Genomic DNA, 12,530 nt, shown 5'->3' with positions numbered 1-12,530 from the left:
AATCAGAGGATAAATTTGTAGAAGAGATTGTAACCCCTAAATCATTAATACAAATATTATTTTGTACACGTGTTCTTGTCTTGTTTATCGCAGGAATTCCCGTGTTTACAGTAATAAAGGAAGAGGCAAATATGTAATAAGTGAGGAGCCCTTATTCTATAAAATGACCCCTCACCCTCATAATTAGGAGAGCCTCATTCTCACCCTGAGAGGCAATTTCCTAGGCCATCAGAGACCTCACTCTCTCCCTCAGAGGCTCTGAATCTCTCTCCCTCACTTCTCAGATAAATACATAATCAGTGTGGACGTAGCCCAAACCTTGGGGTGAACCACAATACATCTTGTGTTATTTACTTTCTTGCAGATTTACGGTCGGATTTACGTTGTTCCAAGACCTTTGGTTTTGTGCATCAACATTTGGCGCCGTCTGTGGGAATCGACACAAAAAGCTATGTAAGTTCTCTCTCAATTTTTCATACCACCACCATGAATCTACAAAATCACAAAAATCCAAAAAACCAAGTCAGTCTCTTTCTCCTATCTCAGTCAGTCGCACACAGTCTCTTTCTCTTCTCTCAGTCAATCTCTTTCTCCAGCTTCGAAAAGCCCAACTTCAAAGCTTTCGAAAGCCCAAGAAAGAGAGGGAGGTGAGTCTCTTTCTCCGGAGAAGATCTGCGTCTTCTCTTTCTCCTCTCTCAGTCAGTCTCTTTCTCCAGGTTCGAAAGCCCAACAAAGAGAGGGCGATAAGCACCAGAGCTGTGAAGCCGCTAGTGGCGCTGGTAGCGGAGCAGGGGACGGGCCTGGCGGAGAAGGCGATGGTGGGCCTGCCATCTGAGTTCGTTCCTCCATTAGTTTCACTTCCCACCAGAATGGTGGGCCTGCCATCTGGGTTCTTTCAATAAGAGATCTAGAAGACTGAATTTAAGAAAATTTTCAAATGGGTTTCCTATGACTGGTCACCATTGAAGCAGGCGATAGAGGCTGTTGCCACTTTGTCAGAGGTGGCAGGAGTAACCCCTGGCGCTCCTCCAACTTTGTCAGCAAGCTTGTTAGGGAGCCGTTGAATCAAGTCTTGCTGAGAATTTTTTGGGTCCTTTCTCTTTTCCATTATTATCAAAACCCTCTCAATATTACATAAGGAGAAGATGATGGCTTTTGCTGAAAAGTTAAGGTGGAAGCTGCTGAGGACGAGATAGAGAGGTTTTGCAAAAATGTAGGGCTATGTTGGTACCGCTCGTCATCGGGCAGTTCATGGAGATGCCCGACCAGTACAACGACGTCGTTTCAGCTTATAAGAAGGGTCTCGAAATCGATCACAATAACGAGGCTCTGAAATCTATTTTGGCTGACTCTTAAGCCGGTGAAGTTGGTGCCGGAGAACGTGAGCCTGGTGATGGTCGACAACGAGGTGAAGCTAGAATTTTGCAGAAGCTTTGAGAGATTGCGATCGGGCATTGGAAATCGAGAGGGCCCATTTCAAGACTCTTGTCTGCAAAGGGAAGATCTTGCTGAATCTGAACAGGTATTCGATGGCGATAGACTACTTTCCAACAGCTCAAAGAGAAAGAGGTGCAAAGCAAAAGCAAAAAGAAAAATGAGGAGTGATTGGCACAACCAGGCTGTCCAAGAAAAGCAAGTGGAGTTAGCCTTCCAGTTTCGCCAAGAGACAGAGACAGAGACGCAGTGGAAAGCAAAAGGAAAAGAGAAAAAGAAAAAGAAAGTGAAAAGAGAAAGCAAAAGGGAAGCACATGGGGACACTGCAAAAGCAAGAAATAAACACCCCACCAGAATGATGTAATTTATTTTTATCTTTCGGAGACATCTGTATAAACCCCATCATAGGGTAATATGTATAAACCTCATTAGAGGGTAAAAAAATATAAAAAATAAATAAAAAAATAAAAAAACGGCAAGCCCAAAATAATGGGCTGCAATGTTGTGTGGAGGGCGAAGGCCCATAAGTCCAAAATAGCACCAACCAGGTGATCAAAAGTACGCACAGTACTCCAAAATTATTCGGCAACCTGCCGCTATTACCACCAACCAGGTGATCAAAAGTACGCTCAGTACTCCAAAAATATTCGGCAACTTGCTGCTATTACCACCAACCAGGTGATGAAATGTATAACCCATACTCTAATATCATTTGGCAACTAGCCATTCATGCCACCAACCAGGTGATGAAATGTACAACCCGTACTCTCCTTCATGCCACCAACCAGGTAATCAAAAGTACGCCCAGTACTCCAAATTATACATGAGCATTACTCATGTCATTCATACATAAACATTCATGAGCATCACTCATGACAATCATACATAAACATTCATGACCATCATTCATGTCAACATTCATGAGCATCACTCATGTTAACATTCATGAGCATCACTCATGACAACATCCGTGAGCATCACTCATGTCAATCAACATAACATTCATGAGCATCACTCATGTCAATCAGCTTCAAAAGCTTCATTTACAGAGCTCTAGCTTCAAAGCTTCACTTGCAAAGCTTCACCTATAAAGCTTTAGTGCATGGTATACAAATACCGCCTCCGAACAACCGCCACTTCGGCTCATACATGGATTCAATTTGAAGTCTCCAGCCAACAAACTTTATTGACCGAAGACTTGGGGGACTACATTATGTATCATATATTGGGCCTTAACTGGGCCTCATGAAAAATACTTGGGGGACTCTAGCTCATCATTCATGTATTGAGAAGCGAGCCCTTATTCTATAAAAGAGACTCTCTGACCATCATTAGAGAGCATTAACTCTAGCCCATTATTCATGTATTAAGGAGTGAGCCCTTATTCTATAAAAGGGACTCCCTCACCATCATTAGAGAACATCGCCGCTTGCTGAGCAACCGCCTCGCCGCGAGCATCGACTCTAGCCCATCACTTATGTATTGAGGAGCGAGCCCTTATTCTATAAAAGGGACCCCCTCACCTCCAACACCACAAGCCGAGCCAACCAAGGCAACATAAGCCACAAGCATAGCAGCCTCGCAACATGTGCTACTTCTAGATGAGCATCATTTCAGATTGAGCACCGCCTCATATCAAGTATCAGTCCTAGACGACATCTAGTTACTTCAGCCCACATGGACTGAATTTCAAGTCTCCAGCCAAAAGACTCTCTTGACTGAAGACTTGGGGGACTACTGTTTATACCATACTTAGGGCCTCCGTATTTAGATCTCGTATAAATACTCGGGGGACTCAAATGTAATTATGTAATAAAGGAAGGGGTAAATATGTAATAAGTGAGGAGTCATTATTCTATAAAAGGACCCCTCACCCTCATAATTAGGAGAGCCTCATTCTCACCCTGAGAGGCCATTTCCTAGGCCATCAGAGACCTCACTCTCTCCCTCAGAGGCTCTGAATCTCTCTCCCTCACTTCTCAGATAAATATATAATCAGTGTGGACGTAGCCCAAACCTTAGGGTGAACCACGATACATCTTGTGTTATTTACTTTCTTGCAGATTCACGGTCGGATTTACATTGTTCCAAGACTTCCGGTTTTGTGCATCAACACTGTCAAATATTTTATATATATACTTAACCGAAGTATCTACAAGGGCATAAGCAGAAGTATAATTAGACTTGACCTTTATACGTACCAGCGAGCTGGTTACACAGGAACAAGATCAACAAACAAATTTAAATTTTTAAGTTTAAAGATGAACAAAATTAACTTCACCCTCAAGAACTCGAACGTAGGTAAGAATATTTGTTGAAGCATTAGACAAGCAACAACAATTACATATTTTTAAGTTTTGTCGATGAATAAAGAATCAAATTCTGACAGCTAAACAGAAAAATGGCTGGGTTGCTCAGGAAGAAAGCAATTTCTCACTTACAAAGCACCTGCGATGTGACGCTAACAAGCTGTAAAAACTAAAAAGTGAGTAAAGTTGTCAACTATATTCTTAACTTCTTCCTTAATCTTACCCGAATTATACAAATAAATTAAAAAGTAAAAAGAGTGAAAGCGTTCTCATCATAAGTACATAGCACATATATGTGTGTGTATATATATATATAGTGAAACTTTAAAATCAGCAAACTAGTCAAACATGCCGGCCACTACCAAATCTGTAATTCTCATCATATTAACAGTTTCCTCCTCACTTCTTTTCCCAATTTCTGAGCAATTTTCCAATTGTAGCCCCATCAATCCCATGAACATTACAAACTGCAAGAAACTAATCACTCTAGGAGCAGAATTCGGGTGGAACATTCACAGCAACACCGAAATCAACATCTTGTTCACCATTAGAATGCCTATTAAATGGATAGCCTGGGGTGTAAACCCAGGTTCCCAAAGACCTCAGATGGTAGGGACCAGGGCTATTATAGGTATTCAACAGTCCAATGGAACGTTGGCAGTTAGAAAATACAACATCACCAGTGACACCAAGCTGGGTTGTAGGCTTCAGCCTTCACAAGATTTTGATGATGTTATCGTCAAGAACATGAGAGGTGAAGTAAACCCTAGGTACATGTCGATATCCGCGACGTTAATTTTGCCCCGAGCTCCAGCTGTCTACGATATTTCGAAGCTGAATCATGTGTGGCAGGTAGGGTTTGAGGCTGATGATGTTCTTATGGAGCCTAAGATGCATTCCACTTCTCTCCAGAATGTGGATAGCACAGAGAGCATAAACATGATCAGCGGACGCGGTCTTAGCATAGGACATCGCCGGCATCACCTCAGGACGGTACGTAAGATCGATGCCAAGCCAACTAACATGTAATCTCTTGGTTACGATTGACTATGAAAATGTCATGTGTCAACCGCTAGATCACTGTTATTTACGATTGATGTTATAACTTAGAGTTTGTTTAATTTGTTTGTAATTTTAATTATTTTGCTAAAGAAAACAAGAAAGTATATGAAATAAATAAAGAATGAAGATGGATGGAGGAAGGAGGAAGGAGGGGCTACAACAAAAATATATATGAAAATAAAAACTTAAAACTGAAAGCAATTTTTTATTTATTTTTTCCTTCATGTTCTGTACAATTTCATACACATTCCTTTCCGATTTTTTTCGCCATCTCCTTTCTTGAAGATTCATCCTTCATTTATTTTTTCTCTAACACTTTTTTTCTTTATAGCACAACTAAAAATATTAAAAAATTGATGAATACAAAAAATCCCATAAATTAAATATTTATTCAAAACCATGAAATGGTGACAAAATGAGATAGTATCTGACATGTGGCACATTGCTTAAATTTGTAAATAGTATTGTTTTTTTTTTCTCTTTTTGCTAACAGGTACATGGGATTCTTAATATTCTGGGGTGGGGAACAATGTTGCCATTGGGAGTGATCATAGCAAGGTACTTCAGAAAATACCCTGTTGACTGTGAAAAGTGGTATATAGTTCATGTCTCCTGCCAGATTGTTGGTTACACTCTTGGCACGGCTGGTTGGGCGATCGGACTCTGGCTCGGCCATGCTTCCAGACACTACAGCTTCTCCACTCATCGAATTCTCGCCATTTGCATATTTGCCTTCACCACATTACAAGTAAATAACTTCATCTCTCTCTCCCTATCTTCCATTTATACGATGAGTCTTTCGAGTCTGGACATATTCGATGTATAAAAAAAAAAAAAACATGCGTAGAAATGTTCAAAAGTGACAAAACAGATATAACGTGTGTTCGAAGTTTAGATGTCGTTCCGCCAGTGATGAACATTGCAATAAGACAAGAACATTTCCCTTACAAATATTTTGCTATTAGTCTGACATTTTATATCGAAAGTATCAAAACAAATAATGTGTAAGACTATTCGGATCACATGACAATGTAGAGTGACAGAACAGTTCAGTTAAAAGATGACATGTGTCCGAAATTAGCGACAAAATTTCTTACTTTCTTGACACATGTCATTTTTTACGTTGTTCCATCCCACACGACAAGAAAATTTCCTTTACAAATATTTTCGGCATACCCTGCAATTTAGTGGTGCTCTTATAGACGAGTGACATTGTTTTATGCATTGCAGATGCTTGCCCTGCGTTTAAGGCCATCGGCAACTGATGACTACCGGAAATATTGGGACATGTACCATCATTTTCTAGGGTATGCACTGCTGGCTCTGATCTCAGTGAACATATTCCATGGCATTGCGATTTTGAAGCCGAATAAAACCTGGCTGTGGGTTTACATCGGAGTTCTTGGAATGTTTGCTTTGGTTGCGATTGGTTTGGAGATTTTTACTTGGCGTAAGTTCATGCATGCAAAGTCCAAAAGGAGGCAAACAGGTCAACCTGGTTCACAACCTCAAGGCTCCTCGGGCACATAACCAGGTTCAGACCCATTGCCGGGATACCGATGAAATGATAAAAGTTAAAAATAGAACAATTCAAAGCCTATTTTTGAAAAACGCATGAACATGCCTTGTTAACTAATTATGTTTCTCCTCTTAATTCCATTTTCCACTCCAGTTGGACTTTGTAATTCATCCACATGCCTTGATTGTTATGTGCTCGCTGAGCAACTCTTCTGTTTTTATTTTAGGTTTTTCGGTCTTTGAGGTGATATGTTAAAAGAAAATTAATGTTGACCATTGAGTCAATATCGCTCACCTTATAAATCTTATGATTATATCATTGCCTCTTCATATTTTAGAAGGAATTTTTTTAAGTGCCTGGTATTAAACGGGTACTCCAAGTCCACGTATCATAAAATATTATAAATTGTCGTTTGACCCTCTAAACTATCACCTTAGTTGAAATTGATCTCGTAAACTATTTTTTTTAGTAAATTAAGCACTTCAACTTTTAATAATTGGCCAATTCACTACCTACCATTAGAATCCATCCACATTTCCGTCAAATATTTGTAACCCAACTTCTTTTCCTGTAAAGAATTATTAGTTAGATAAAATAACAATGTTGCTTCTACTCCAACATTGTGTTGTGAATATATTGAAGAATAAAAAAATATAAAGATAAAATAAATAAGAGGGGACATGAAGTTTTATCCTAACAAGATGTAGAAAACCATTAGAAACATAAATTATTTAAGAAAACTCCTAAGAGAAACAAAAATTTGGAAGCATTTATTAATGTTATGGTTCGAATCTCGCTGCCGATAATACCTCCTAGTAGGCGATCTGTAAAAACCAAAAATGGGGTAAGAGCCCTTCTATAAGTCCTCAAAGGGCCTTGTTCTATGTCCGGCCCCACATACGGATAATCTCCCCTCTCCATGAACGTTTTTAGTCAAAAGGAAATTTCAAAAACCCCGAAAAAAGAATTATTAGAAGAAAATAAATTATGATTTTTAATTATATTTTCTTTGAGTGATGATGGGTGCAAATAGAAAACATAACTAGAATTACTTACATGAAACGAGGTGGTGCCTTTTACATAATGATACATTGACATATGCAAATTTTTTTAACATGACAATATACTTTTAGACCGAAACACCAAATGATGGTGAAACCATTTCATTAAGAAGAAATGACGGAGCCACCTTAGGCTCAGATGGGGCGAATGCACCTATTCAGCGTTTTGGGTATACAAAAAATGTACATGTTTGTGACATTAGCAAGGTGTATAATTAGTTTACTTACTCGTGACATTAACATTATCTCTTCCAGTAGCAACTGCCAACTTTAAGCATTTTCGGTCATGAAATTTCTGAAAAATCTATTGAGAAATCGAATGAGAGATCAATGGATGAATGATAACATGATTATTTTTATATAGAGAAAAACTTAATAGTATTGGTAATGAAGTCGTTATGTAACACTTTTGAAATATGAAAACACGTCGAGAGATATTGTAATATGTTGTATAAAAAATCTAATGGGTTAGTATATAAGTATTTTGTTTAGTAAATTTTTTAGCTTTTTGTCAACATGCCCCCATCAATTTTGATCGGAAATCACCGCCGCCAGCAATGTCGTGCATTGATGACAACATACCCAACAATGCTAGGGTATCCTTAACCCGACTTGTGGCCTTTTCAGCCTTGCACCTAGCCCACTATCGCTAGGGCTTGAGACCTTTTTCCAGTTTAGGCCCTTTTGCTTTATGGGCCAGGTCTGATAGAGAAAAAACAAAAACAAAACAAGAAGCCCAGTTTTGGCTTCCTATCACGTTTTGGGCTTTTCCAGCCTATTTGTTTTCTCTCAATGCACCTACAGTCCAACCCATGTGTGTGAATGTTACGTCCCGGACCTAGAGTTTGTGGAAAATCCCGAATCCAAAACGGAGCTAAAATTTTATAAATAAATAAAACCTAAAATGGATAAATATAAAATTCCAAAACTGGGCTTCTTTTTTTTACCTCAATCCGCCTAACCTTTTCGATTGACTAGTTCATATACTTGCAAAATTCAATTAGGGGTAAGCTTATAAAGCTCAGTAGGGACATATACCTTAATATACATAAAATTGACAAAATTCAAATATCAAAGAAGTAATTAAATACACATATGAAATGATATATGTGAATGCAATGCAAAACACCTTCTATATTCATGTTAATTCGTATCATTAAACAACTAGACCTACATGTCCCATACCATACATTTTACCACTACGTAGTGATATGGAAGCTCAATTATGCGAACTAACCCTCTTCCCAAAACCCCTCTTTTGTTAGTTGTTTTGTCTAACTCTTTGTCGCCAGTCCTGAGTAACCCAATAAATATCATGTGCACTTTAGGCTGAACTGAGACCTAATATCTACCAAAAGTAGAGCTCAACTACACAAAAGATTCTAACCACTTCTATAATCTCCATACTTCTTAATAATCCAACCATTTCCAACACGTGAGTAATTCACATGAATTTCCATTCCATTCCTTACATAACAAGCATAATCAATTAATCATTCAGAAAACAACATTAAGATCTAGCTAGTTCGCATTCAAAACCAACATTCATATCCCAATAATATATCAAACAATATGCAAATGCAGTATTGATACTGATAATAAGATGAAGGTTTCCCAAAACCCTATACCGTAATTCCAAAGCATAGCTCCATGCGACACAGTAATCAAACTGCCAATTCAGCTTGTAAAATCCCATTTACAAATAAACTCACACTTATTTTCTTAAGCTAAGAATAAAATTAATGTAAGGAATAACAAAGCTTTTAACTCGAAAACCTTTTGTTTAGGCCACCTCTAACCGAAGGGTCTAGAGGGCCAGAGGGCCGAAAATAACTTGAAAACCATCTTCAATCAAGAGCCAAGCCAAAGGGGTCGTGGGCTCCACTGGACAAAAAGGACCAAAGGGCCAACTGGCTGGCCCAAAGGAACCAGCCAGCCAGCCCGGGTCGGGCCACAAAGTTTAAACACAAGGGCTAGTTGACGTCAGCTAGCAACGGCTAGCTGACGTCAGTTATCGTTGGATTTGATTTTTTTTTTTTTTTTTGTGCCAAAATTTTAAAAAATTCTCATTTTTTCCTATAAATACCTAAGTCATTCTTACACCATTTGTCACATAATTTTCACCATTCCTACACCATTTCAATTCTCATATTTTCTTACCTCTTCTAATAATCTTTCCTTCAATTTTTTCAATAATTTTTAAATGGCCTCATCTGCAATGAAAGGTAGGGCTTGGACTCGAAAAGAAGATGAAACTCTTTGCAGGGCTTATAGATGGGTCTCGAAAGATAGTGTGAGAGGGAGTTTTCAAACAAGTGAAGGTGTTTGGAGTCGCGTGTCCAAAAAATACTATGAGTTCTACGAAGGTACCACTCCGCCGATACCTGAAACCACTTGAGTAGTTCTTCAAGATGGAAGAAACATCTTCATCCAGTTTGAATAAATGGTATCAAGCACTGTTAGCAACCGCAAGTAGACATAAAAGCGGCGTCAATTACTAGGATGAAGTAAGTGTTTTCACAATTTATTTTAAATATTTAATTATATTACATTTAATTTCCTTTAATTTTTGTAATTATATTTAATTATATTACATTTAATTTCATAAATTAATTTCCTTTAAAGAAACAAGGGTAAAAAATCCGTCTTCGAGTGAATGTTCCATACCTAGGGCTATGGGACGAAACAAGGCCTGAAGGTTGAAGGAAAAGGGCAAGGCAAAGGATGATTGTGTTGCTCAACAGGAAGTGGTGGCCTCATTGCGATTAATGGCGGGGCAAAATGCCTTTGCCGCAAAAGAAAAGAACCGTAGGCATGAAGAACGGGCCAAACAAATACAAGAAGAGATGGATGATAGGAATATGCAAAGGAACACTTCAGATTACAGTCCAATGAGTAAGGCTTATTTTGATAAAAATAAAAAATAAAAAAAAAGAGGGAAATTATGGCACGGCGACAGTTGTTTACCTCCGACTATACTCCTATAATGGAGGATGATGAAGATGATGTTGATTATGGACTTTAAATTTAAGTTGTTTTTTTTTGAAAAAAAAATTAGTTGTAGTTTTTAAATTTAAATAATAAATTATGTTTGGCCATATAGCATTTTGGCCCTCAGTTGGAGATGGTTTTTTGTGATAGGGCTATGTTTGGCCTTATGGCCCTATGGCCCTTTGGTCCTCAGTTGGAGATGGTAAGAAATATGACCCTGTATTGTTCATTAAAATATTAATTTTTTGGAGGGCCAGATGGCTAAAACGAGCCATCTGGCCCTCCTTCAGTTGGAGATAACTTTATTATACAACGTAGAGTGAAAAGGGACCAGACTATGAGTGCACCATGTGTGTCTGTGTGTGTATAATATAATTTTAAGATAAAACAATCTTGGTACTTATACATAGTAAACACAAATACAAATTCTGACATGTCAATTAGTAGGTATATACACTAACTTACATAAAAGAACCAGAGACTATAGGCATATATATGAGTTTACTCATAAGCTTGTCCGACTAGCTTAAGTAAGGGAAAATAGTTAAAAAGATATCAGACTTAATCAATAAATTTGGAAATCTGTAGATGCAGGTATACAGAATACATAATTATATTCATTTCAAAGAAAAACATAATCGATTCTCTTATCAGGCCAAACAAGACAGCAAACATGGAGCTGAGAGTTTAAACTCACATATAAGAACACAAATTTAGAAATCATGGTGAAAGATTAAAACTCATACATATAAAGATATGGGAAAACTGATTCTTACGGAGATTTGTGCTCAGCCTAAAGGTCCAAAAGCCAAAATATTATCTGATTTGTCCAAAAACTCATCTCTAACTGATGGCGAGGCTATATTCTATAAAGCCCACCAGACCATTATTTGGCCAAAAGGGCATTAGGTTGGCCAAATGTAGCCCCCTCTTAGGCCATCTCTAATCGGGCCGACCAAAAGGCCATAAGCCAAATGATAGCCCTTTTTAACATAAAACTCATCTCCAATAGAGGTTTGGGCCAAAAAACCTGGGGACCTAACGGGCCAAAATTCAGCCATATGGCCAGCGGGTTAGGCAAGCATAACCAGTCAGCCAGCACGTTCAGTTGGGCCCAACTATGTTGCCAGCTGACGTCATGTAACCTTTTTTTTCATAAGACAAAATTTAAAATAAATAAATAAAAATTCTAATTTTTCCCTCTAAATACCTAAGCCATTTTACACCATTTCTCACATCCTATATACCTATCTGAAAAATTATTGAGATTATATCAAAATAAGAAATCAGAAACCTTATTCATTTAACGACAAGTGGCACTCGAAATATGTCCAAAAACCTTATTTTAATATGACAGTTTAATTCAATTAACTAATAAAATTAAAGAACAAACTTAAAATAATTACTTATTGAGGGGGCTAAAAAATAGCCCCATTTGATGGAAGATGGTCTTAGCCCTTTTTTTGGAGCCCAGCTCCTCAATTGCAATGGTTGATTCAAATTCTACGATTAGATTTGAAAACATCTATAGGTAGTTTAGTTAATTAACCAATAAATTTAAAATATAAACTTAAAACTAATAAATTATTGAGGGGCTATGTTTAGCTCCTTCGGTTAGAGATGGAATATGAGTATGGTTTGACACTGTTCATTTAAAATAAATCTTTTGCAGAGCTATAATTTTGGACGGAGCTATATTTAGTCATTTCGGTTGGAAATGGCCTAAGAATATGGAGATTGAATCTTCTTTCCTCCAGGTTCTCTCCCTCTCCCTCTCGAGTTTCGTCTCAATCTTGATCGAGCTCTTTCTTTCCATTTTCTTTTATTACTTGTTGGAAGTTTCCTAACACGCATCACTCATGTTGAGAACTAAAGTTCTCCATGATTAATCCGTTTAAAGCAAACCATGTCTTCGAAATTGAATGTTCTAACTTTATATGAGTCTCCTACACCACCAACCACAATCTTGGTCCTTGCTTATAAGTCTCCTATAGCACCAATCACAATCTTGCTCCCTCCATTTGTGAATTGTCAAACTGTAACAAGTTTGGTTTCACTGAGTTTCAAACAAAAACTACTTTATATGAGTACAAGTTGTAAAGCTCCACTTGACTACAAAAAGCTGTGAAACCATTGAAGCCACTAAGAGCAAGT

The 12,530-nt window shown here is 37.9% G+C and overlaps 1 protein-coding gene across 1 annotated transcript; it reads left to right on the top strand.

The window, feature by feature from the left end:
* Positions 1–4,075: 4,075 nt before the first annotated feature.
* On the top strand, positions 4,076–6,642 carry LOC103413190 (cytochrome b561 and DOMON domain-containing protein At5g47530-like). The gene is made up of 3 exons (XM_070808774.1): positions 4,076–4,736; positions 5,299–5,553; positions 6,036–6,642. The coding sequence occupies exons 1-3, from the start codon at positions 4,092–4,094 to the stop codon at positions 6,333–6,335; spliced, it is 1,200 nt and encodes a 399-aa protein (XP_070664875.1). The 5' UTR covers positions 4,076–4,091; the 3' UTR covers positions 6,336–6,642.
* The last annotated feature ends 5,888 nt before the right edge of the window (positions 6,643–12,530 follow it).

Source organism: Malus domestica, chromosome 11 (genome assembly GCF_042453785.1).
Source record: "Malus domestica chromosome 11, GDT2T_hap1".
Taxonomy (NCBI): Eukaryota; Viridiplantae; Streptophyta; class Magnoliopsida; order Rosales; family Rosaceae; genus Malus; species Malus domestica.
Note: the sequence above shows the minus strand (reverse complement) of the source record. Positions and strands in the feature narration are given on the sequence as shown.

What these genes read in the sequence shown, in the direction of transcription:
- LOC103413190 (XM_070808774.1), top strand. Translation starts at nt 4,092, where the DNA reads ATGCCGGCCACTACCAAATCTGTAATTCTCATCATATTAACAGTTTCC. An exon ending in GCCGGCATCACCTCAGGACG is followed by an intron (nt 4,737 to 5,298) that starts GTACGTAAGATC and finishes TTTTGCTAACAG; the next exon opens with GTACATGGGATTCTTAATAT. An exon ending in TTGCCTTCACCACATTACAA is followed by an intron (nt 5,554 to 6,035) that starts GTAAATAACTTC and finishes TATGCATTGCAG; the next exon opens with ATGCTTGCCCTGCGTTTAAG.